The sequence below is a fragment of the Tachysurus fulvidraco genome, chromosome 7, assembly GCF_022655615.1.
Source record: "Tachysurus fulvidraco isolate hzauxx_2018 chromosome 7, HZAU_PFXX_2.0, whole genome shotgun sequence".
Taxonomy (NCBI): Eukaryota; Metazoa; Chordata; class Actinopteri; order Siluriformes; family Bagridae; genus Tachysurus; species Tachysurus fulvidraco.
In genome coordinates this window covers 30,185,242-30,211,397 of record NC_062524.1, presented here as the reverse complement: position 1 = coordinate 30,211,397, position 26,156 = coordinate 30,185,242, and the positions used below count along the sequence as shown (strand labels likewise).

The 26,156-nt window shown below is 40.6% G+C and overlaps 3 protein-coding genes across 3 annotated transcripts in view; 1 reads left to right on the top strand and 2 right to left on the bottom strand.

Moving 5' to 3' along the window:
- The window catches only part of abca1a (ATP-binding cassette, sub-family A (ABC1), member 1A), a 29,696-nt gene extending 26,335 nt beyond the window's left edge, over positions 1–3,361 (top strand). Inside the window, exons 44-50 of the mRNA XM_047815804.1 lie at positions 50–156; positions 256–397; positions 501–635; positions 848–951; positions 1,220–1,312; positions 1,398–1,641; positions 1,774–3,361. Of these exons, the coding sequence (XP_047671760.1) occupies positions 50–156; positions 256–397; positions 501–635; positions 848–951; positions 1,220–1,312; positions 1,398–1,641; positions 1,774–1,914 (966 nt within the window). The 3' untranslated portion in view covers positions 1,915–3,361. The remainder of the gene's footprint in view (positions 1–49; positions 157–255; positions 398–500; positions 636–847; positions 952–1,219; positions 1,313–1,397; positions 1,642–1,773) is intronic.
- A 5,355-nt stretch (positions 3,362–8,716) lies between these two features.
- Positions 8,717–15,352, bottom strand: LOC113641441. Its single transcript, XM_047815828.1, has 12 exons — positions 15,190–15,352; positions 12,220–12,276; positions 11,772–12,116; positions 11,468–11,626; positions 11,250–11,390; positions 10,963–11,097; positions 10,705–10,746; positions 10,530–10,622; positions 10,361–10,408; positions 9,976–10,020; positions 9,119–9,841; positions 8,717–9,030 (listed from the first exon to the last, which is right to left on the bottom strand). The coding sequence occupies exons 1-12, from the start codon at positions 15,197–15,199 to the stop codon at positions 8,957–8,959; spliced, it is 1,872 nt and encodes a 623-aa protein (XP_047671784.1). The 5' UTR covers positions 15,200–15,352; the 3' UTR covers positions 8,717–8,956.
- Positions 15,353–19,113: 3,761 nt separating this feature from the next.
- On the bottom strand, positions 19,114–24,199 carry LOC125145113 (mucin-5AC-like). The gene is made up of 12 exons (XM_047815806.1): positions 23,894–24,199; positions 23,302–23,358; positions 22,854–23,198; positions 22,568–22,726; positions 22,359–22,490; positions 22,043–22,177; positions 21,785–21,826; positions 21,610–21,702; positions 21,441–21,488; positions 21,056–21,100; positions 19,545–20,921; positions 19,114–19,456 (listed from the first exon to the last, which is right to left on the bottom strand). The coding sequence occupies exons 1-12, from the start codon at positions 23,901–23,903 to the stop codon at positions 19,308–19,310; spliced, it is 2,592 nt and encodes an 863-aa protein (XP_047671762.1). The 5' UTR covers positions 23,904–24,199; the 3' UTR covers positions 19,114–19,307.
- Between the last annotated feature and the right edge of the window lie 1,957 nt (positions 24,200–26,156).

Genomic DNA, 26,156 nt, shown 5'->3' with positions numbered 1-26,156 from the left:
TGTTCTTCCATGAAATCTGTGATATTAAATGTAGTGTTTCTCTTTACAGTGTTTTGGGTTGCTTGGTGTAAATGGTGCTGGAAAAACCAGTACCTTCAAGATGCTCACTGGGGATTCGGTCATCACGAGCGGAGAGGCTTATTTAGCTGGCAAGAGGTACGCAAGGATAAACCCTCTGTATGCTGCTGATAGACCAAAATAATCACAGATGGCTTTTATGTGTAATCAACACCTTGTTTCTAAACTCTGCTTCAGCGTGCTGACGGAGATCGATGAGGTTCATCAGAACATGGGCTACTGCCCTCAGTTTGACGCTATCAACGACCTGCTGACCGGCCGAGAGCACCTGGAGTTTTACGCCATTCTACGTGGCGTCCCGGAGAAGGAAGTGTGTGAGGTGAGTTCTGCACAGGAGACGGATTTGCAGTACTTGAGCTCGTGGTCTGTAGAGCATCATGTCATGTTTAGGAACTCTCTCTGAAACCTGGTGCTGTTTGCAGGTGGCCGAATGGGGGATCCATAAGCTGGGTCTGGTGAAGTACGCAGACAAATCTGCAGGAAGCTACAGTGGAGGAAACATGCGCAAGCTCTCCACAGCCATGGCTCTGATCGGAGGCCCACCCATGGTGTTCCTGGTGAGTGGAAACCAGACACGGATATTATTTAATATTAATAAATAAATAATGTGGTCTTCAGACAGCACCCCTACCCTGTGTGTTGCCCCCTCTCTTGCCCTTTGAGACACTGTCATGATGTCCTGATGATGGACAGACCCACAGTGAGACACTGGGACATGATTCCTGAGGTTTTCTGTACATTAATGAGTCGTTCTGTTGTTTCGGAACAGGACGAACCTACAACTGGTATGGATCCTAAAGCACGACGCGCTCTGTGGAACTGCATCCTCAGCATCATCAAGGAGGGACGTTCTGTGGTTCTTACCTCACACAGGTGGGGACCATAAGGAGATCCTTTATACTCTGTGGAGTCGATGGACAGAATGTTTTTATTAGAAATTAATTGTTAATTAATAAGTAAAAAAATTAAATAATGTAATTATTAATTATTTAATTATTTAATATTATTATGGTTTCTGTAGGATTGTTAAGATTGTAATTTCATGGTTCGGTTTAATTCAGTTTGTATTTTTGTATAAAATTATTTTTTTTAGAATAAAACAAAGTACATTTTACGTTTCTGTTTGTTTTATTGGGAGCAGTATGGAGGAGTGTGAGGCTCTGTGCACTCGCATGGCCATCATGGTCAATGGCAGGTTTCGTTGCCTTGGCAGTGTTCAGCATCTAAAGAACAGGTAGGAACTGATGGTCGTTGTCCTAGTGTCCGCTTCTCTGGTGTAGCTCCTACAGAGCAGTGTTTGATCAGTGTTCTCTGTTCAGGTTCGGTGACGGCTACACCATCATCCTGCGCGTGGCAGGTTCGGATCCTCGGCTGGAGCCGGTGATGGAGCTTATCGAGCACGAGCTACCAGGCAGCACGCTGAAGGAGAAACACAGGAACATGCTGCAGTACCAGCTTCCATCGTCACTGTCCTCGCTCGCTCGGATCTTCAGCATCCTGTATAAGAACAAAGATCAGCTTCACATCGAAGACTACTCCGTCTCACAGACCACGTTAGACCAAGTAAGAGCGGTTCTAATTTAGACCTTTAAATGTAGACGTGGACACCTGAGCAGAGACACTCAGTGGGTTCTCAGGGCAGTTATTCTGTAATTCATTATAATATTTAACATGAATCTCTATTTTTATCTTCAGGTATTTGTCAATTTCGCCAAGGACCAAAGTGACGAGGACCACATCAAAGACCTTCTCCTAAACAAGAGCGATGCCGTGGTGGACTTCACGCAGCTGGACGCGTTCCTCGTGAGCGCCAAAGCGCAGGAGACAGTGGTGTGATCCACCAGAACCTACGACAGTGGACAAAGGTTCTGAGATCCACTTTTAAAGACTCTGCTTTGATTTTTAATATTTTGTAGTACTTTTTTTTATGATTTCAGTGGTGTGTGTGTGTGTGCACCCAGAACTGGGCTCTGGATCTCAGACACATTACTGAAACAGAACTCAATGCAAATCAATGCAAAGACAAAAATCCACTGCGATGTAGACGAGCTCGAGCCTGGTGCCGCTTCTCCACATCACAGAGCTAATGTGTGTGAAAAGACTTGAAGCTTGAATAGTATTTTTACAGACGTTCTTTCTAGGGTTCTTCACAGTTCCACTCAGACACTGCCAGTCAGACGTACGATTCAGGGTCGATCTTCATCTCTCTTTCCAGCTCGGGTCGGAGTCGGCGCTCTCGGCAGTTTGGGATTTCACATTCTGCATCAGTTCTGATCTCCTCGTGATATTTCATTCGATTTTGTAGTCCAGCTGTAACAGGAAGTTAACACACGAGCTTCTGGAGCACAGAGAACATCTGATGTGATGTGTGTAGGTGTTGCATGCATTACAAACGAGCTGCACAGAGAACCGATGTTCTCTATAGCATGTTCTCGAGAGTTGTGATGTTCTGATGTCTGGTGTTACATCATCGGTTCTGTTTTTGTAAAGAATTTTAGATAAAAGCTAAAAAAAAAAAAGAAAGAAAGAAAACGAGAGTTTTTGATCGAAATCGTACAAACGTCATGATGCATTTTGTGCCAAACGGAGAACTGTGTGGAGTTTGTTGGGTATCTTCAGCATGGTATCCTGCACGTGCTGTGTGTGGACGCTGATGTTCCTGCAGTAAAGTTCTACATGTTTGACTTTTATAACGAGTTTTAATCTACACATTTCTGTGTCTGGCTGCGGGTCATGTTTCGTGTGCAATTTGTACAACAGCCACATGCAACATTTACAATTGAGGATGAAACTCAGGATGTTTTTCTTTCTGTTATTCAGAAACTCTATGAACCTTTTTACTTCTCTGTCCTCCTGCATCAGACATCCTGTTAAACCTGGTGGAGTTTTCAGGCCATTTGTTTCCAGTCTGAAGTTAAAGCTGTGACCAAAAGTGCCACCGACACGTATTTGGTGCTTTATGACTAAATTCCGTTACAGTAAAATTCCCTTAAACCAAATGAAATGATATTAAACTATGGAGTTTAATTTAGAGTATTAACCTTTAATCATCGGTCCAACTCAGAAGCACTTTATGAGTCTCTGCTGAACTGTAGGCTTTTTTTGTCCTAGACATTTACACTATGTCCTAAACAGGCTGTTGTTCTTTGTTTAACCGGAAAATAAATTTTCTCATCGTTTTCATTATGTGTTAAATTATGTGTTGACACTTTAAGTATTAAAACCTATATTAATGTATGTTCTGTATTTGTATATGAATAAAACTTTTTGTCTTTGAACTGCATTTGGGCTCATTGATGGAAATGGAATTAACACCATCACACTGTTTATTTGTACCTTAACAAAACAGAATAAAATATATATATATTTTTAATGTACATGTAAATGGACATGATTTAAATAAAGCTGATTGACAGGTGAACCTCGTTAAGCCTTAATGAAGGTATAAATCAGGCTTCTGCTCTCAATTGTGCTCAGAACCAAAAAAAATACTGAGATTTTACTGTGCTTGAGCTTTGTAGGGCAATTTGTAGGGCAAACAGCAGCAGTATATAACTGTGTGGAATATATAGTATAGAATAAAGGTTACATCTAGAACCATGAATGATCCATAATGCAGCTGTGTGACTTGTCTTCAACCTGCCTAAGTTCTCCACATCACCACACTGCTGTGTTCCTCCACTGGCTCCTGTAGCTGATGCTGACCTACAAAGCCACAACCAGACCATCTCCATCTTACCCCAAAGCCCTCATCACTCCTCACACTGCACCTCACACCCTCAGATCTACAGCACTGCCCCACTGGTCCCACCATGTCTCAGGGTAAGAGGGAAGTTTACTACAAGACTTTGTTCTGTTCTACACTGAGGGGGTGGGATGAACTTCCCCTAGAGGTCCGGACAGCTGAGTCACTGGTTATTTTCAAGCGGCGGTTAAAGATCTGGTTTTTATTTAAAGGATAAATTTGTCTGTTTAATAAAGTAAACATCTACATTTAGTTTTAATCTCCTGCCTAGATTTCGAGACTGTATGTTATATATTATATATAATGTATGTTATCAGTATAATAATGAATAATCTGCATAATAATCAGTTTCTTCTCAGCCCCACTGTCTCCTGTCACTTGTACACTGAACTGTGTTGTAGTTTATCTTCATCCGTCTCTGTGCGTCTTCACTTCCTCACTGCTGCAAATTCTGATCTCTGTTCTGATTAAATAAAGTCTGCAGACGTCCTGAGCAGCGGAACAATTACCGGTATCGTGATCCTCTGTGATAAATATAATGTGGTGCTACGTCACTGTGTTATAATGCGGTGCTATGTCACTGTTATAATGCAGTGCTACATCACTGTTATAATGTGGTGCTACGTCACTGTGTTATAATGTGGTGCTACGTCACTGTGTTATAATGCGGTGCTACGTCACTGTTATAATGCAGTGCTACATCACTGTGTTATAATGCGGTGCTACATCACTGTTATAATGCGGTGCTATGTCACTGTGTTACAATGCGGTGCTACGTCACTGTGTTATAATGCGGTGCTATGTCACTGTGTTACAATGCGGTGCTACGTCACTGTTATAATGCGGTGCTACGTCACTGTGTTATAATGCTGTGCTACGTCACTGTGTTATAATGCGGTGCTACGTCACTGTGTTATAATGCGGTGCTACGTCACTGTGTTATAATGCGGTGCTATTGACAGTCAACAGTCATTTTAATTATAATGAAGGAAATGCACCAGTTCTGACCCAGCCAACTTATGTTGTTTATTTAGAGTGTGTTTAATTATTATTATTATTATTATTATTATTATTATTATTATTATTATTATTATTATTATTATTATTATTATATTCAGTCATACACATAAGTAAGTGAATATTATTATTATTATTATTATTATTATTATTATTATTATTATTATTATATTCAGTCATACACATAAGTAAGTGAATATTATTATTATTATTATTATTATTATTATTATTATTATTATTATTATTATTATTATTATTATATTCAGTCATACACATAAGTAAGTGAATATTATTATTATTATTATTATTATTATTATTATTATTATTATTATTATATTCAGTCATACACATAAGTAAGTGAATATTATTATTATTATTATTATTATTATTATTATTATTATTATTATTATTATTATTATTATTATTATATTCAGTCATACACATAAGTAAGTGAATATTATTATTATAATTCAAATTGTTGCCAGACCTGGTTTTCAGAGGCTGATGAAAGTTTCTGTACCTCACTACAAAGTGCCATCAGGATTTTTCCCCAAAACTGAAACACCAAAAGTACAGAACCAGGTCAAAGCTGCTGTTTTAAAAATAAATAGCACAAGGAACATTGTTACTGACCTCCTGACTACTTTTTTTCTAGGTTTTTTGAGAATATGCTGTACAACAGCAACAAAAAACACAGATTCTGCATAACAACAAACAATGCAACAAACATGATAAAGGCTTTTGATGGGTTCTCAGAGCTTGTGTGCTTTGGCCTGCCATCTTCTGGTCCTGGGGTTCTCAAGGCAAGAACTGAGGGAAAATCAACGGACAAACAATCATTACTGTTCATTTGATTTGTTTAAACCTGTGTGTATTGTTGTTACAGTGCTTGTGTGGTTTTTATGTGCATGTGATGTTCTTATTTAAGGTATTGTTCATTAAAACCTGCACTAGGAAAATGTAAAGCTCTCAGGGCTCCATGTGAATGTTAGTTTACTGTTTATACTTAAACAAAGTGAATATAGCTGATTAGTGTATTTGTTGTTTGTTGATTTTCAAATGAAATGTTGATTTTGAAATTTACTGTATTTAGTGTGTTTATCAATTCTTTTTGATCATTTTCATCTCATTTTAACCAAAAATATTGATAACCAAATAACTTTTGTCACTATAATGGTATGACATTTTCTGGAATCTCAATACAGATATACAGTGTAGAGAAATACATGTGATATTAGAACAAGTATGTAAGAGATCAGTTATGAGCACATACCACTTGTGAGAGCATAGTAAAGTCGATGAATTGGCTAGCTTATGGTAAACTGTACATTTGGATTTGTGGAGGTACGGTACCTGGGCTTCCACATGACTACCTGGGCTTCCACATCAGTACCTGGGCTTCCACATGACTACCTGGGCTTCCACATCAGTACCTGGGCTTCCACATGACTACCTGGGCTTCCACATCAGTACCTGGGCTTCCACATGACTACCTGGGCTTCCACATCAGTACCTGGGCTTCCACATGACTACCTGGGCTTCCACATCAGTACCTGGGCTTCCACATGACTACCTGGGCTTCCACATGAGTACCTGGGCTTCCACATGACTACCTGGGCTTCCACATGAGTACCTGTGCTTCCACATGACTACCGGGGCTTCCACATCAGTACCTGGGCTTCCACATGACTACCTGGGCTTCCACATCAGTACCTGGGCTTCCACATGACTACCTGGGCTTCCACATCAGTACCTGGGCTTCCACATGAGCAGGTTCATTCCCAAGGTAGTAAAACAGCAGCTTAACCATGGCCCAAAGACCCAAAAGAATGTGAGAATGTGTTCCTGGAGCTGGGAGCATGTTCTGGTACATTTGTACCTAATTTTTAATATAGAATCAAATTACATTTATTTTCCTTGTCAGGAGAATGGACAGTTCCCTGCAGGACCACCTTATTGTTTCTAGGTGGGCGGGGCGATTCGCTGCTGTGGGCAGTCGAGCTTACTGTGGAGATCCAGGTTCAATCCATGCCACAGGCGGCCTTCATCCTTGAATGTTATATTCCTAAATAATTATATAGTGCATGTATTGATTTGTGACATCAGCATCATTTATCTGACAGAATTATTTTAATACTCGTTTGTATTACTTTTTTCTTCCTATTTTTCATTTTGACTAATCTGATGTTCGATGATGCTTCTAGATATTCCCCTTAATATTTATATCCAAATACTGTTTGCTCAGCAAACATATAATTTTAATTTAATAATAATTTTACTTTAATTGTATTTAAACATGCCTTTTTAACTCACTTCAACACTAAACCAATGAGAACCCTGAGCTTGTTTCTTTACAACGAGACGGTTCCATCTGGGGTAACAGGAGACAATGTCACCCGAAGTGTGTCGCTTATGTCCAGTTTATTCCGTCGTTTTGTTTCGGTTGCCGTCACTGCAGAAATCCTCGCTTCACACAGATAGCATGTCGGACATGACGATAGGGATATAAGTGCTGTGGTGACAATCTCAGGGTATTCCACCATGACTTTAATCCAGAACACCGGCAGAGTTTCTAACTTTCTAACGACGTCTGTTTCGTGCTCATTTTTGCTAATTTGTGGGTTAAATTTGAGCAAACACAATATACACGTACACCAAGCACTGTTAAACATGACAAAGTACCGGTGAACAGAGAGAAGAGCGATACACACCTTCTCTCTCCAACAAAGCTACAACACCACTGCCGCTTGCAGCCGCTCAGCTCCAGACGTCACCTAAACCCGGCCCCATATCACGATATTTTGCGCATGCGCGGTATCGGTGCGGCTTTAGGTGACGTCTCTCAGCTCCTGGTTAACCTCTCTTATATAGGGTTCAGTTATAAGTACTATTTGTTTTTAAATCTATAAATGGTCAGACCCCATCATACCTCACTGACTGCTTCACCCCTACAGTCCTGCCCGTTCGCCCAGGTCAGCTGATCAAATGCTTCTTTACACACAAAGATATAAGAGGAAGCTCAGAGGAGACCGAGCCTTCTCTGGTGCTGCCCCTAGGCTATCGAACTTGCCTCCGCACATCAGACTGGCTCCCACTGTTTCCATGTTTAAAAACTGGTTGAAAACATATTTTTGTTTTCTGGCTTTTGTATAATCATGAATTATTTTACTATTTATTTATTTATTTATTTATTTATTTATTTATTTATTTATTTATTTATTTATTTATTTTCTTATCTGTATTTTATGGTGTACAGCACTTTGTGTCAACTGTGGCTGTTTTTAAAATGCTTTATAAACAAATTATTATTATTATTATTATTATTATTATTATTATTATTGTTGTTGTTGTTGTTGTTGTTATTATTATTATTATTATTATTATTATTATTATTATTATTATTATTATTATTATTATTATTATCACGATCGCGGGAATAAAACAGACCCAAATGCAGGATAGCCAAATAAACGGGGTTTAATTACAAAAATACACGAAAGATGACACGAACTAGAGACAGGATAACAGGACAAAACCACAGTGCTGCACAAGGCAACGTGGCACAGTTAAATAGACAGACAATGATAATGACAATGGGAAACAGGTGTGTGGAATCTGGAGGAGCAGACAAAGGCAGGGCAGATGTGTGACGAGGAACATAAAGAAAACGCACAAAGTCTGGGCTGAGTCCTAACAAGTATTATCATCATCTAATTATTATTATTATTATTATTATTATTATTATTATTATTATTATTATTATTATTATTATTATTATTATTATTATTATTATGTGTTTATATTATTATTATATATTATATGCTACATAATATTCTGTTGTTCTATCTCACATTACAGTAATATGTGTAAAATATCCAACCAACAACACTGATATTTATTGAATATTACAGACAGTAAAAAACAAAACATCTGGAACATCACATCTTTACTGTACATGAAGTGTTTGTAAAAAATAACAACCAAAAAAGGTAAGAATTTCATCCATAGAATCATTAAATAAGCTGGAAGGCTGAATCATAATAAACTTCAGTCCATGTTATTCTCCTCATTACATAATTCAGAATCCTCCATCTCCACATGCTCTGGGACAGACAGCTAACCCATATCCTTCTCCTCTGGGACAGACGTGGAACCCACATCCTCACACACCATTACATCATCGCTCTCCCCTGGTGGACATTAAAGATCAGTGTTAATTTTACATTCAGAATTTCCAATGTTTATTTATTTTCTCCTCACTTTTGACCCACATCTTACCTTCACTGTGTTGTTGCTGATAGATACGTTTTGTGGTCTCTGGACCTACAGCAGGTTCTTCTGTTTTCCTCTTTCCTGAACTTTTTGTTTCTGTTCCTTCAGCTTTGTCAGATGAGTTTTCTGATTTATTTGCGGTGTTTTTTCTCCTTCTTCCTTTGTTTTTAATTATTCCTTTTTCAGAATTTTTGATAGGAGGTATTTTGAAATATCCTGTAAATATTATGGGGACAGGTGTGGACTCTGATATGGTGGCAGCAGGTGTGGTATTTGTGGTGGTGGGAGTGTGCATGGGCTCTGAGATGCTGACAGAAGTTGTGGGAATTGAGATGATGGCAGCTGGTTCTGGAGCTAAGGTGGTGGAAGCAGGTGTAGTGTTTGAGATAGTGTCAGCAGGTGTGGTGTTTGTGGCAGCATCTGTAGTGTTTGAAGTGGTGGCATCAGGTGTGGTGTTTGTGGTGGTGGCAGCAAGTGTGGCATTCAAGGTGGTGGCAGCAGATGTAGTGTTTGAGGTGATGGCAGAAGGTGTGGTATTGGAGGTGGTGGCAGCAGATGTAGTGTTTGAGGTGATGGCAGAAGGTGTGGTATTGGAGGTGGTGGCAGCAGGTGTGGTTTTTGTGGTGGTGGTGGCAGCAGGTGTGGTGTTGGAGGTGGTGGCAAAAGGTGTGGTGTTGGAGGTGGTGGCAGAAGGTGTGGTGTTGGAGGTGATGGCTTCAGGTCTGGCAGCTAAATTTCAAAGAATTAAAAATAAAGACAGTAAACTGTAATAAACATAAAGACATATTTTGATGAATGACCTCAGTGTTGTGAGCTGAACTGTGCTGCTGCACCTCCTTTAATCTACACTAATGTACATTTACCTGCTTCAGGATTCTGAGGCTCAGATGATTTCTGCTGATTGAGATCTGCTCTCACAAACACAGGAAACAATTTACTTTATTAAAACTGAACAGATTTTGTGTCTTCAGCACAGATTAAACAACTACTGCCATTGTGTCGGAATGATTTACACTGTTCTTATAATAAAACACTCAAATACACAAAGATCTTCTGGGGTTCCTTCACCAGAATTAAGGGTTCCTCAAAGAACCTTCTGAGAAGATTTTAGTTTAGTTGAAAAACATTTATCTGTAAATCATTTATAAGCTTTAAGGCTTATCTGACAAACACAAGCAGACAACCTTTAAGTGTTATACATTGTGTGACAGTGTTGGAGGTTCATTATCAGCTTTATAACACACTGACCTGCAGTTGGAGCTGGTGGTGTTTCTGCCCTTGGCACAGAATTTGGATCTATATATATTTTCAGAAAGAAAGAACAGATTTCAGGAACGGAGACTTTAAATAATCTCTGAGATGTAAACAGATGATAAACTGTGTGTGGGATGTGTATAGATGAGGAGATGTGACCAACCTACAACCACAGCTTGTAGAACACCAGATGTAGCTTCGTCCTTATCCGGCTTGTCCACACGGATTGTGAGAGGTTCAGTTTCTGATGGATTCCCTGATGATTTATATGTAAATAAATCTGCTGTTATAATCATTCATTTAGCTGGAATGAAAGGGATTGTTACTGCAGCACCTACCTCCTGGATCTTCTGCCTTGTTCTTCTTGAAGAAACTCAGACCTACAACAGAGAGAAAACTCTCCTGTATTAAAGACCCAAAGACCTGCTCAAGACCTGCTCCATCCATCATCAGTCAGGTCTTCTTCAAACTACAGAAATGACAGAGCTGCTCGTTTACAGGACTTCCTGTATGCTATTGGTCCTGCTTCAGGAGCTTGGTCATGCACCATCAACACCTCAACTGTAACACCAGTAATGTTCTGATCTCTGACTCACAATTGTTGGGTTTTCTGTTCCTTCTTTTGTTGACACCTTTTTTACGTCGCACGCAATACACTGCAATTCCTGCAGCACACAGCAGCAGCAGCAGCAGCAGAATGGGAATCGCAATGAAGTATCCATTCAAGGACCCTGCACACACACACACACACACACACACACACACACACACACACACACACACACACACACACACACACAAACAATTAAGTCTTCTCTGCAGTTTCAACATAGTACTTTTAAAAAAATAAATACTTTTCATCAGTGTCTGTTGCCTGTCTCACCTGTGGGGACATATAACTTCATTCTGCTGTCTTTTCTCTCCAGAGACAAACAATCAGAGAAACCCGCAGAGCAGAAGATCCACTCAGACTCAGAGGGAGACACAATTAGCCATGAGCTCACATCTACACAGCCTTCAGAGTCTGAGAATAAAAGTCAGATTATTTGTCTGTAATTTATTGATTGTCTATTATTGTATCTGTATGTGAGCAGATCTTACTGGTAGTGAACATGTCTTTGCTGAGAGGTTTCAGATCTCTCCCATCTTTATATGTCCAGATGATTGACGGCTCTGGTAACCATCCATGTGATTTACAGCTAACGTTCATTTGGCCTCCACCTGCTTCATTTACGGAGATAACAGGAATAGATCCCACCACTGAGAGAGAGAGAGAGAGAGAGAGAGAGAGAGAGAGAGAGAGAGAGAGAGAGAGAGAGAGAGAGAGAGGGAGAGAGTAAAATAACACAGTTTGACCCATCATGAACTTTTCACTTGTGAAATGAATTGATGAACTCATAGTTACCTCTCACTCTGAGGGACACCGTAGCCTTGTCATACCAGTTACCACTGCTCACATGGCACACATAATCTCCGCTGTCTGCTAGCGTCAGGTTCTCCAGTTTCAGAGAGACGTCTCCTTTCTCCAGTTCTCCTTTGAGGAACACTCTGCCCTGGTACTGAACATCTACAGTTCCCGTCTGGAGCTGTGTGTTCTTGTAGAGCAGAACCGGGGTGTTTAGCAGGTTGGGACGGTACCAGCGGACTTCCAGGGGTCGAGCATCCATGTTGTTTTCAAGACCACAGTAAAGATCCACAGAGGAACCGAGCAGCCCTGAGACCTGAGAACGAACCTTCACTGAAAATGATCCTGGAGGAGAGATTTTAGATTCATGACTCTAGAGTCCATGTCCTTATTTATTATTATAGTATTAGTAACTACATAGCAAACCTTAAGGAATAATTAGACTCACCAGTCTGATGGCTGAGAGATAAACAAAGTAAGAGTAAAACCCATCTCAGTGCTTCAGCTGTTAACAGAAGAATGAATACATTTTACAGCTGAACAACAGTCTAGAACTTCAGCTGGATAACTAAACTAAGGCCATGAAGCAGAGGCGGTTCTAGACCTTTTTTAGGTTGGCTCCAGGGTTTTCTGATCTCATCCCTACTGAACACCTTTGGGATGAATGTGAACGCTGACTCCACCCTACCTCACCTACATCAGTGCCTGCCTTTCGTAACACTCTTGTGGCTGATGAACACAAATATCCATCAGCACACTGCAAAATTATATACACACACACACACACACACACACACACACACACACACACACACACACACACACACACACACATATATACATATATACATATATATATAAAAACATGACGTCCAGTTCCCAGCATGACACTAAACAGTAGTAACGGTGACTTTTAACGGTAAGTAACGGTAAGTACGTGTCAGAGCCCAAACGTCTTTACTGTAACGTGAGTAACAGAGTGTAGTCACTACTTCTACTTTTACTGGAGTCTTTTAAACAATGAGTATCTGTACTTCTACTTGAGTAAAGGATGTGTGTACTTTTGCCACCTCTGGTTATACCAGTGAAATGTCACTATTCTTATTACCAGAGTTGTAGCACAAACAAAATAATGCAAACAATCCATTCAATACTAAATAAAAATAACATTTATTGATTTGGTCTTTGTCTTGTGATTTTTTTTATTAATGACTGCATCGGACACACTGTAGAGAATGCACACACATGAACTGATCTGATTTAAGACGTCATTACTGTAAGGAGGCGGCATACGGCTGAGGATCCATTTACAGCATTTTATTGACTGAATACACAGGCGAAGTCAGACAGGGCAATAATCAGGACGGGCAAAACACCGATGTCAGAATATCGGGAACGAGAAACAGGCAGCAAACAATCAGACGGGTCAATAAACAGTATCAGAATCAATAAACAGGTCAGAACACAGATAAACGCTCAGCATGACTGCACTAGACAAGTCGATGCCTCGCACTGGTATGAAGTTCAAGTTCAGTTTAAATATAGAGTGGAGATGAGGAACAGGTGGAGGTGTAATCAGAGTAGGAGATGGCTGATGGCAATGGGTATGGACGGTAGGGACATGTCCCTACCAATATCCAAGGAACACTCAATTGTCCCAAGCAATAATTCGACCAAGCCTATATATACAGTATAAAGTATATATAAAGTATAAAGGATAAAGTGTTTTCCTAACACAATCAGGTTATTTAACAAAAAATCTATATTTTTATCATTTATAAACACTCCAACTTTAATTGAGGTCATATTCAGAGGATGTATCAATATACCTTTAGCTTGTACCCAATTTTGAAATGAAAACCAAAATTCATTTACCAATTCACACTGAAAGAAGATATGCTCTACCGTTTCAATGTCTTTCTCACAAAATCCACATGAAATGTTTTCCCAATTAAATCTCTCATGTAAAAAGGAGTTGGATGGATAAATGTCATTTAAGATTTTGAAGGTCACTTCTTTAGCCTTAGGGAGAATTGGGTATGATAAATATCGTTTCCTTATTTTGTATGAAGCAATATGCAACGTGATTATGCAGGTTACCGGTATGTAAGGTAGAAAGTATTCTTATAACACACCAGCGTGAAGTTGCCCTCCACACAACGCAAAACGTCAGCAAAATAGTCTCATTCGCTTGCGCTTCGTTTGTGCTGTTTTTGTTTTTATAATATTAAACACTGAATTATTTGTGCAAGTTTTATGCACAAAATACGGAGAACGTTGTGTCACACATCGACTCAGGGACAGGGTTTTTTTTACAGTACATTACAATCCCATATTAACCGGATTAGTTGCAAATTTAAACATTAGTGTGTATGAATTTGTGTATATCTATAACAGTCACTTAAATAGTGGAATATCAGACAGACAATTGACTGTTGCATGTCTTTATTAGTTTATAAATACTTACAAATCGTGTGTGTGTGTGTTTGCACGCGCACACACACAAAAACAGACGCATGATGTGATGCTGTCTGAGGATGGAGGCAAAAAACTTTTTTTTTATATGCCCACTAATTTCATTTATGTCCCCACCAATGTCAAAATCAAACTTACGCCCTTGGCTGATAGGAGGTGTAGTCCGGAAGTGCGCTAATACTCCGGGGACGCGTCTCTATGCTGATGCTCGGGCGCTGTGTGTGTGGTTCGATGCCCGTGACAATTACATTCATTCATTCATTTTCTACCGCTTGTCCGAACTTCTGGGGTCACGGGGAGCCTGTGCCTATCGGGCATCATTACATCATGCATAACATTTTGGTGTCACCTTCTGCCATTTTAAATAATACCATAACTTTTGACTTACTATGTAGTCATATAATATATAATATAAAACTCTTCCTGTTTTAAATTCTCACTGAGGGATAAAACCCCTAAAGATGAAACCCTAGAACTGCCCCTGCCATGAAGTAATACACTGTGTAGAAACAGCAGCTTCTTCTTACTGTACAGAATCTTCTGCTTAGGTTCATGATCTAACAATCTGAGGTCAAAGTTCATTAGTCGCTCATAAATTAGAGGAGAAAACTTCTCTACCTCTTTTCTTATTAAAAACAAATGGAACAAAAGGTTATTTGTTTCCGAATCCCATAAAACATGAAGAATGAGATCTTATGTAAGTCTCTTTATAAAGGCCCTAAATGTAAATGTCCACATATTTACTGCAGATGTTTCTACAGAAATGATCAGGAACATGCTGAAGAACATGATATCAAACATGAATAAAGGCTGGAAGAGATTTAATATTTCTATTTGTGATCTTTGGATCATTTGGGAATCGACATGCTGACGTTTCTACCGTCAGGATCTCACACTGCATAAACAACACAGGACAGAAGAAACACAAGAACCTTCTTCTTACCCGACATCATGGCAGAAGATCACACTGTGTGCTCAGAAAACTGCAGATAAACCAGTAACAACTGAATAATGTGTCAAGAGTCACATTTACAAATCTGTCCATTCGTCCGGGAGAAAAAATAAACACGAGCTTTTACTTTCCTTTTTAAACTCTGCTCCTTATCCTCTCTCTCTCTCTCTCTCTCTCTCTCTCTCTCTCTCTCTCTCTCTCTCTCTCTCTGTGTGTGTCCGTCTCTCTCTCTCTCTCTCTCTCTCTCTCTCTCTCTCTCTCTCTCTCTCTGTGTCAATCTGTGCATGCGTGAGTTCCAGTTTTTCCAGTTCCAGTTTTGATTCTGTTTCTGTGTTTTGGTTTCTCGATTGTTTTGGTGCCTGTCCTGACCTTCTGCCTACCTTCTTACGATTCCTGACTGCTCTACGTTGTTGTATTTGCCTGCCCTGACCTTGCCTGTTTTTTTACGATTCTTAGTAAAGCTGCAAATGGATCACCAGCCTTATGACGCCTCATTACGGGAGACTTCACCACCGAGCGATCCAGCAGCTGTCTTCCAGCTCACAACGCATCTCTCCGCCCAAGTTCAGCAGCTCACTGGCCACCATGAGCAGTTGACACGGCTCACCTCGCTCAATGGGGAGCTCACAACATGCGCTGCAGAGTTTGCGAGGAATCGCCGGGGCGCCGACATAAAAGCCATAAAAGTGCCCTTATATTTGTCAGGTCTGTCATATGTGTCAGGTCTGTCATATGTGTCAGGTCTGTCCTTATATGTGTCAGGTCTGCCCTTATATGTGTCAGGTCTGTCATATGTGCCAGGTCTGCCCTTATATGTGTCAGGTCTGCCCTTATATGTGTCAGGTCTGCCCTTATATGTGTCAGGTCTGCACTTATATGTGTCAGGTCTGTCCTTATATGTGTCAGGTCTGTCCTTATATGTGACACATATAAGGACAGACCTGACACATATGGGGGGGGGGGGATGCCAAAAGGTTCTTCCCACAATGCCTTGCCAGAAAAGATATCAGGTGTGATGTGGATGAGAACATGTGGTCAAATGCAGAAGACCGAGCAGATTAGATTACTTTGTTTTTTATTATAATTCCGGTGCTTTTTCTGTTTGTATATCTTGCAGTAATGTCCTTTTGCAAATAAAGTCTTTACTGCAGCAATTCTGTCTGTATTTTTTTTTTTTTTTACATAAACTGTACATTTTATAAAGCTACTCTGAGATGGTCATTAATCTTTTGTATTGATTTTCTGCAGCAAAAGAAACAAAATGCATGAATTTACTAAACCCAACAAAAATGTAGACAGGCTTCAAAAGAAACTACAGTGCAAAACACAATCTATGATCAATACAATATACTGTCTACTGTATAAGGGCGGACCTGACACATATGACAGACCTGACACATATAAGGGCAGACCTGACACATATAAGGACAGACCTGACACATATGACAGACCTGACACATATAAGGACAGACCTGACACATATAAGGGCAGACCTGACACATATAAGGGCAGACCTGACACATATGACAGACCTGACACATATAAGGGCAGACCTGACACATATAAGGGCAGACCTGACACATATAAGGGCAGACCTGGCACATATGACAGACCTGACACATATAAGGGCAGACCTGACACATATAAGGACAGACCTGACACATATGACAGACCTGACACATATAAGGGCAGACCTGACACATATAAGGACAGACCTGACACATATGACAGACCTGACACATACAAGGACAGACCTGACACATATGACTGACCTGACACATATAAGGGCAGACCTGACACATATGACTGACCTGACACATATAAGGGCAGACCTGACACATATGACAGACCTGACACATATAAGGGCAGACCTGACACATATAAAGACAGACCTGACACATATAAGGGCAGACCTGACACATATGACTGACCTGACACATATAAGGGCAGACCTGACACATATGACAGACCTGACACATATAAGGGCAGACCTGGCACATATGACAGACCTGACACATATAAGGACAGACCTGACACATATGACAGACCTGACACATATAAGGGCAGACCTGACACATATAAGGACAGACCTGACACATATAAGTGCAGACCTGACACATATAAGGGCAGACCTGACACATATAAGGGCAGACCTTACACATATAAGGACAGACCTGACACATATAAGGACAGACCTGACACATATAAGTGCAGACCTGACACATATAAGGGCAGACCTGACACATATAAGGGCAGACCTGACACATATAAGGGCAGACCTGGCACATATAAGGGCAGACCTGGCACATATGACAGACCTGACACATATAAGGGCAGACCTGACACATATAAGGACAGACCTGACACATATGACAGACCTGGCACATATGACAGACCTGACACATATAAGGACAGACCTGACACATATAAGGACAGACCTGACACATAAAATAATGCAGTTTCTGTAATTTCAGCTGATGATAGTGTTTTTTTTTGTCATTGTGTTTTGATACATTCACGTACATTCAGTATTTCCCACTCTGTGTCAGACTAAACGTAGAAATTCTCACATGACATCATTTTCAAACATCTGGATGTCTTTAACAATGCAATTAATATTATTGTAAGGCAGTCTATTGAGGTGTCCACAAGATGTCGCTATAACACTGTTGTGTTGAGATATATTCAAGTACTTTTAGCACGGTTTAAGCCTCTTGATGTACAGGAGTGTTAATACTTTTCTTCAGTTCATGTTCATCAAAGCTACAGTATAGGTGAGCCATGTTAACAATAGTGGAGGTTGCAATACAAAACATCTTTGTTGTTTTCACTCTAAAGTTCAGTTTATTGAGATATTTTGTGGTTTTAACTGTTAAAGACATAAATGCAGAGTAATATTGTGAGTTAAAATGTTTTTTCTTTCTTCTTTTAAATGTGATTATTGTGTGGTGGCTAATGCAAAGCTATCTATTGTAATATAAGCAGTGAGAGCTTGCTATTGAATTACTCGTGCATTGAAATGGACTTTAATAGTAAAACTGACGTTGAGTTCATGTTATTACGTTATAGATGTCATGCTGTGGAATAAACGGTCATGCCACAATCCCAAACCCCTCTGTATCCACGCCCACCTTTCCTCTACCACCACCCACAACTATACACCACACAGCGCAGGGTACCAGTGGTGGTGCTAGAGACCAGTACGTAATTTAATTAAGCGAACAGGTGATTTGGGGGATACATATTTACCATCAGTGCTACAACCTTTACAGTCTGCTGGGAATCTTAACTGGATTGCTGTTTCAATTTAAGTCATTTGCAGTGATGTAAAACATATTTAATGGTGTATTGATAAGAGCCTGGGGACACGGTGGCTTACTGGTTAGCACGTTCGCCTCACACCTCCAGGGTTGGGGCTTCGATTCCCACCTCCACCTTGTGTGTGTGGAGTTTGCATGTTCTCCCCGTGCCTCGGGGGTTTCCTCCGCGTACTCCGGTTTCCTCCCCCGGTCCAAAGACATGCATGGTAGGTTGATTGGCATCTCAGGAAAATTGTCCGTAGTGTGTGAGTGTGTGAGTGAATGAGAGTGTGTGTGTGTGTGATGGGTTGGCACTCCGTCCAGGGTGTATCCTGCCTCGATGCCCGATGACGCCTGAGATAGGCACAGGCTCCCCGTGACCCGAGAAGTTCGGATAAGCGGTAGAAGATGAGTGAATGAATGAATGATAAGAGACTTTTTTTTCTCTCACTCTATTTTGTCTATAGAGATTTGTGAAATTTCTCTGAAACTACTGTGTGATCTGTACATTATTATCTGAACTGTATTATGATGATGATGATGATGATGATGATGTCGTACATGCTACATAATATTCTGTTGTTCTATCTCACATTACAGTAATATGTGTAAAATATCCAACCAACAACACTGATATTTATTGATTGTGATGTTTGTGAATATTACAGACAGTAAAAAACAAAACATCTGGAACATCACATCTTTACTGTACATGAAGTGTTTGTATAAAAATAACAACCAAAAAAGGTAAGAATTTCATCCATATAAAATAATCAGTACACAAGCTGGAAGGCTGAATCATAATAAACTTCAGTCACAGTCCATGTCATTGTCCTCATTACATAATTCAGAATCGTCAGTCTCCATATTCTGTGGGACAGACAGGGAACCACTATCCTTCTCCTCTGGGACAGACGTGGAACCCACACCCTCACACACCATTTCATCATCGCTCTCCCCTGGTGGACATTAAAGATCAGTGTTAATTTTACATTCAGAATTTCCAATGTTTATTTATTTCCTCCTCACTTTTGACCCACATCTTACCTTCACTGTGTTGTTGCTGATGGAGACGTTTTGTGGTCTCTGGACCTTCAGCAGGTTCTTCTGCTTTCCTCTTTCCTGAACTCTTTGTTTCTCTTACTTCAGCTTTGTCAGATGAGTTTTCTGATTTATTCTTGGTGTTTTTTCTCCTTCTTCCTTTGTTCATAATACTTCTTTTAGCATCGGTGGTAGGAGGTATTTTGTCTGAGTTGAAGCATCCTGTAAATGTTGTGGGGACAGGTGTGGTGTTTGTGGTGGGAGCAGGTGTGGTGTTTGTGGTGGGAGCAGGTGTGGTGTTTGTGGTGGTGGCATCAGGTGTGGTGTTTGTGGTGGTGGTGGCAGCAGATGTGTTTTTTGTGGTGGTGGCATCAGGTGTAGTGTTTGAGGTGGTGGCATCAGGTGTGGTGTTTGAGGTGGTGGCATCAGGTGTGGTGTTTGTGGTGGTGGCATCAGCTGTAGTGTTTGAGGTGGTGGCATCAGGTGTGGTGTTTGTGGTGGTGGCATCAGGTGTGGTTTTTGTGGTGGTGACAGCAGGTGTGGTTTTTGTGGTGGTGGCATCAGGTGTGGTGTTTGTGGTAGTGGCATCAGATGTAGTGTTTGAGGTGGTGGCATCAGGTGTGGTTTTTGTTATGGTGGCAGCAGGTGTGTTGTTTGTTGTGATGGCATCAGGTGTGGTGTTTGTGGTGGTGGCATCAGGTGTGGTGTTTGTGGTAGTGGCATCAGATGTAGTGTTTGAGGTGGTGGCATCAGGTGTGGTTTTTGTGGTGGTGGCAGCAGGTGTGGTGTTTGTGTTGGTGAGAGCAGGTGTGGTTTTTGTGGTGGTGGCAGCAGATGTAGTATTTGAGATAATGGCAGCAGGTGTGGTATTCGATGTGATGGCAGCAGATGTGGTGTTTGAGGTGATGGCAGAAGGTGTGGTGTTTGAGGTGGTGGCAGAAGGTGTGGTGTTTGAGGTGGTGGCAGAAGGTGTGGTGTTTGAGGTGGTGGCAGAAGGTGTGGTGTTTGAGGTGGTGGCAGAAGGTGTGGTGTTGGAGGTGGTGGCAGCAGATGTGGTGTTGGAGGTGGTGGCAGAAGTTGTGGTATTTGATGTGATGGCAGCAGGTGTGGCTTTTGTGGTGGTGGCAGCAGGTGTGGTGTTGGAGGTGATGGCAGAAGGAGTGGTGTTTGAGGTGGTGGCAGCAGGTGTGGTGTTGGAGGTGGTGGCAGAAGGTGTGGTGTTGGAGGTGGTGGCAGCAGGTGTGGTGTTGGAGGTGGTGGCAGAAGGTGTGGTGTTGGAGGTGGTGGCAGAAGGTGTGGTGTTGGAGGTGGTGGCAGAAGGTGTGGTGTTGGAGGTGGTGGCAGAAGGTGTGGTGTTGGAGGTGATGGCTTCAGGTCTGGCAGCTAAATTTCAAAGAATTAAAAATAAAGACAGTAAACTGTAATAAACATAAAGACATATTTTGATGAATGACCTCAGTGTTGTGAGCTGAACTGTGCTGCTGCACCTCCTTTAATCTACACTAATGTACATTTACCTGCTTCAGGATTCTGAGGCTCAGATGATTTCTGCTGATTGAGATCTGCTCTCACAAACACAGGAAACAATTTACTTTATTAAAACTGAGCAGATTTTGTGTCTTCAGCACAGATTAAACAACTACTGCCATTGTGTTGGAATGATTTACACTGTTCTTATAATAAAACACTCAAATACACAAAGATCTTCTGGGGTTCCTTCACCAGAATTAAGGGTTCCTCAAAGAACCTTCTGAGAAGATTTTAGTTTAGTTGAAAAACATTTATCTGTAAATCATTTATAAGCTTTAAGGCTTCTCTGACAAACACAAGCAGACAACCTTTAAGTGTTATACATTGTGTGACAGTGTTGGAGGTTCATTATCAGCTTTATAACACACTGACCTGCAGTTGGAGCTGGTGGTGTTTCTGCCCTTGGCACAGAATTTTGATCTATATATATTTTCAGAAAGAAAGAACAGATTTCAGGAACGGAGACTTTAAATAATCTCTGAGATGTAAACAGATGATAAACTGTGTGTGGGATGTGTATAGATGAGGAGATGTGACCAACCTACAACCACAGCTTGTAGAACACCAGATGTAGCTTCGTCCTTATCCAGCTTGTCCACACAGATTGTGAGAGGTTCAGTTTCTGATGGATTCCCTGATGATTTATATGTAAATAAATCTGCTGTTATAATCATTCATTTAGCTGGAATGAAAGGGATTGTTACTGCAGCACCTACCTCCTGGATCTTCTGCCTTGTTCTTCTTGAAGAAACTCAGACCTACAACAGAGAGAAAACTCTCCTGTATTAAAGACCCAAAGACCTGCTCAAGACCTGCTCCATCCATCATCAGTCAGGTCTTCTTCAAACTACAGAAATGACAGAGCTGCTCGTTTACAGGACTTCCTGTATGCTATTGGTCCTGCTTCAGGAGCTTGGTCATGCACCATCAACACCTCAACTGTAACACCAGTAATGTTCTGATCTCTGACTCACAATTGTTGGGTTTTCTGTTCCTTCTTTTGTTGACACCTTTTTTACGTCGCACGCAATACACTGCAATTCCTGCAGCACACAGCAGCAGCAGCAGCAGCAGAATGGGAATCGCAATGAGGTATCCATTCAAGGACCCTGCACACACACACACACACACACACACACACACACACACACACACACACACACACACACACACACACACAAATAAATAAGTCTTCTCTGTAGTTTCAACATTTACACAAATACACAAATACACAACAAATACACAACATTTACATAAATACTTTTCTTCAGTGTCTGTTGCCTGTCTCACCTGCAGGGACATATAACTTCATTCTGCTGTCTTTTCTCTCCAGAACAGAGGAACCCACAGAGCAGGAGATCCACTCAGACTCCGAGGGAGACACAATTAGCCATGAGCTCACATCTACACAGCCTTCAGAGTCTGAGAATAAAAGTCAGATTATTTGTCTGTAATTTATTGATTGTCTATTATTGTATCTGTATGTGAGCAGATCTTACTGGTAGTGAACATGTCTTTGCTGAGAGGTTTCAGATCTCTCCCATCTTTATCTGTCCAGATGATTGACGGCTCTGGTAACCATCCATGTGATTTACAGCTAACGTTCACTTGGCCTCCACCTGCTTCATTTAAGGAGATAACAGGAGTAGATCCCACCACTGAGAGAGAGAGAGAGAGAGAGAGAGAGAGAGAGAGAGAGAGAGAGAGAGAGAGAGAGTAAAATACCACAGTTTGACCCACCATGAACTTTTCACTTGTGAAATGAATTGATGAACTCATAGTTACCTCTCACTCTGAGGGACACCGTAGCCTTGTCATACCAGTTACCACTGCTCACATGGCACACATAATCTCCGCTGTCTGCTAGCGTCAGGTTCTCCAGTTTCAGAGAGACGTCTCCTTTCTCCAGTTCTCCTTTGAGGAACACTCTGCCCTGGTACTGAACATCTACAGTTTCCGTCTGGAGCTGTGTGTTCTTGTAGAGCAGAACCGGGGTGTTTAGCAGGTTGGGACGGTACCAGCGGACTTCCAGGGGTCGAGCATCTATGTTGTTTTCAAGACCACAGTAAAGATCCACAGAGGAACCGAGCAGCCCTGAGACCTGAGAACGAACCTTCACTGAAAATGATCCTGGAGGAGAGATTTTAGATTCATGACTCTAGAGTCCATGTCCTTATTTATTATTATAGTATTAGTAACTACATAGCAAACCTTAAGGAATAATTAGACTCACCAGTCTGATGGCTGAGAGATAAACAAAGTAAGAGTAAAACCCATCTCAGTGCTTCAGCTGTTAACAGAAGAATGAATACATTTTACAGCTGAACAACAGTCTAGAACTTCAGCTGGATAACTAAACTAAGGCCATGAAGTAATACACTGTGTAGAAACAGCAGCTCCTTCTTACTGTACAGAATCTTCTGCTTAGGTTCATGATCTAACAATCTGAGGTCAAAGTTCATTAGTCGCTCATAAATTAGAAGAGAAAACTTCTCTCTCCCTCTTTTCTTATTAAAAACAAATGGAACAAAAGGTTATTTGTTCCTGAATACCATAAAACATGAAGAATGAGATCTTATGTAAGTCTCTTTATAAAGGCCCTAAATGTAAATGTCCACATATTTACTGCAGATGTTTCTACAGAAATGATCAGGAACATGCTGAAGAACATGATATCAAACATGAATAAAGGCTGGAAGAGATTTAATATTTCTATTTGTGATCTTTGGATCATTTGGGAATCGACATGCTGACGTTTCTACCGTCAGGATCTCACACTGCATAAACAACACAGGACAGAAGAAACACAAGAACCTTCTTCTTACCCGACATCATGGCAGAAGATCACACTGTGTGCTCAGAAAACTGCAGATAAACCAGTAACAACTGAATAATGTGTCAAGAGTCACATTTACAAATCTGTCCATTCGTCCGGGAGAAAAAATAAACACGAGCTTTTACTTTCGTTTTTAAATTCTGCTCCTCGTCCTACATCGCTCGCTCGCTCGCTGTGTGTCAATCTGCGCATGCGTGAGGATGACGGAGCGAGCGGAGTGTCATGAGCGGGTTTACGAGCGACTTAAACACTGAATAAAAAAAACGTTTGTGTGTGTTTGTGTGTGTCTCTGTCTGTCTGCGTGTGTGTGTATGTGTCTGCGTGTGTGTGTTTTAGGGTTGCCACGGAATAGTCCCGTATTTACAGGCAAAATGACGCAAATCAATACAGGACGCGATTTGTCCCGTATGTTACATAGTCCCACATTATACAGCATCCCGTGCACACCACCCCACCCGTATTGTGTGATTCACGGCCAATCAGAGTCAGAGTTCTTTTGACGGAGTGACAGAAAATCCATAAGAAACGATGGCATCTGATACACTGATATACATCCACTGATGTTATTATGTTCATGATGTTCATGGAAGATCTTCGCAAGTTATAATTACTAAGTTATGGATCTGTTAATTTAATAATAAGTTAATAAAATATGGTTCACATCTCAAGTTCCTCCAAAAGCTTATTTTTTGTGTTCTCAGTCACACTTTGTTGGTGTATATTTATTATTGTCATAGCTGTGTATTCAATATGACCACTTAAGTTGTGATAGTGAGAGACTGAGTGCATCTGTTCACACTGATTTCTATAGCAGATATCTTATTATAATGTCCATTGGTATCAATATTATTATTTTTATGAATACATGTTTTAAGTTATGATATACCACCACTGACACGCCATCGGGACTGTGGTCATCGTGGCCCCGAGGGGTGTGGCCCCCGCTGCGGCAGGCGTCCCTTGTTTTTCTGTATTGGAGATAGCAACCCTAGTGTGTGTCTCTGTCTGTCTGCGTGTGTGTGTGTCTGTGACTGTCTGCATGTATGTGTGTTTGTGTGTGTGTGTGTGTGTGTGTGTGTGTGTGTGTGTGTGTGTGTGTGTGTGTGTGTGTGTATGTGTATGTGTATGTGTATGTGTGTGTGTGTTTACGAGTGCAGTTTTTTTACACCAGAGTCGGAATAAAAGTGTCTTAAAGTTTTTACTGCATTTCTTTTAAGGTGGTATTTCTTATAAAGTAAAATATGTGTATATTATTTTACTTACGTGTTTATTTATTACTTTATTTATTTCATAATAAACTGACCCAAAATTCCTTTTCTGGTGTAAATGAGGTGTTGTACATCTTCTGGTCTGCATCACTCTCCACACCAGTGTACCAGGAGAGTCACACCTCACATATGCTCTTTACACAGAGCGAAGACTTCATCATCATCATCATCATCATCATCATCATCATCATCATCATCATCATCATCATCATCAGGATTGTTATTATCCCACTTCTACTTTGGGTTAGTGCACTTTACTGTGTGTGAGTTTCCTCTGGGTCGATGGTTCAGTTATATATATATATATACTGTATATAAAAGATAAAATAAAGCACAAACCCAACATCAGGCCCAGAGCTGTTAATGAGCATGTGATTTCTACACATTTAACACTCACAGAGTAAATTTAACTGGTTATTAGAGATATGAACAGTTCAGATTTCATATCAACATATATGAGGATTTGACTTTTTCTGCATTTAGTAAACTCTTTAGTACATTTAATGTTTGACCTTTTTACTGCTACACATTAGAGGGATCAGACTCATGTGTTCATCATCATCATCATCATCATCATCATCATCTATCAAATAATAAAAACTCCTCATGAGATATCAGCATGTCCACTGCCTCTAATCCACAGTGTAGAAGAGAAGAAACAGTAAACTGAGGCTTGAACCTGAATCATGGTGAAGTAACAAACTGCTTCGTCTCTCACAGTTTGCTTCAGTGTAACAGAGCTGTTTATTAATGATGCTGACATCACAACACTACTGAATTCTCATTGGTCAGAATGTTCACTGTCTTGTAAAGCAGATCTGACTGTTTAAACTGAAAGGAAATTAAAGCATGATTTTTATCACAAAATAAACGTCTGAATATCAGTCACTGCATTACGAGCTTGTTTTCATGGCCGTGGCACTAAATGACTGGAAATCATCAAACGTCACACATTTACAACAAACGTCATAATCGTATACAACA

Excerpts from the sequence above, each read along its gene's own strand:
- LOC113641441 (XM_047815828.1), bottom strand. Across the intron at positions 11,098-11,249 it reads GAAGTTATATGTCCCCACAG|GGTCCTTGAATGGATACTTC; the intron begins GTGAGACAGGCA and ends GTGTGTGTGCAG. Across the intron at positions 9,842-9,975 it reads GCCTCAGAATCCTGAAGCAG|CTGCCAGACCTGAAGCCATC; the intron begins GTAAATGTACAT and ends TTTGAAATTTAG.
- LOC125145113 (XM_047815806.1), bottom strand. Across the intron at positions 22,727-22,853 it reads GGTGTCCCTCAGAGTGAGAG|TGGTGGGATCTACTCCTGTT; the intron begins GTAACTATGAGT and ends TCTCTCTCTCAG. Across the intron at positions 22,491-22,567 it reads CAAAGACATGTTCACTACCA|ACTCTGAAGGCTGTGTAGAT; the intron begins GTAAGATCTGCT and ends TTTTATTCTCAG.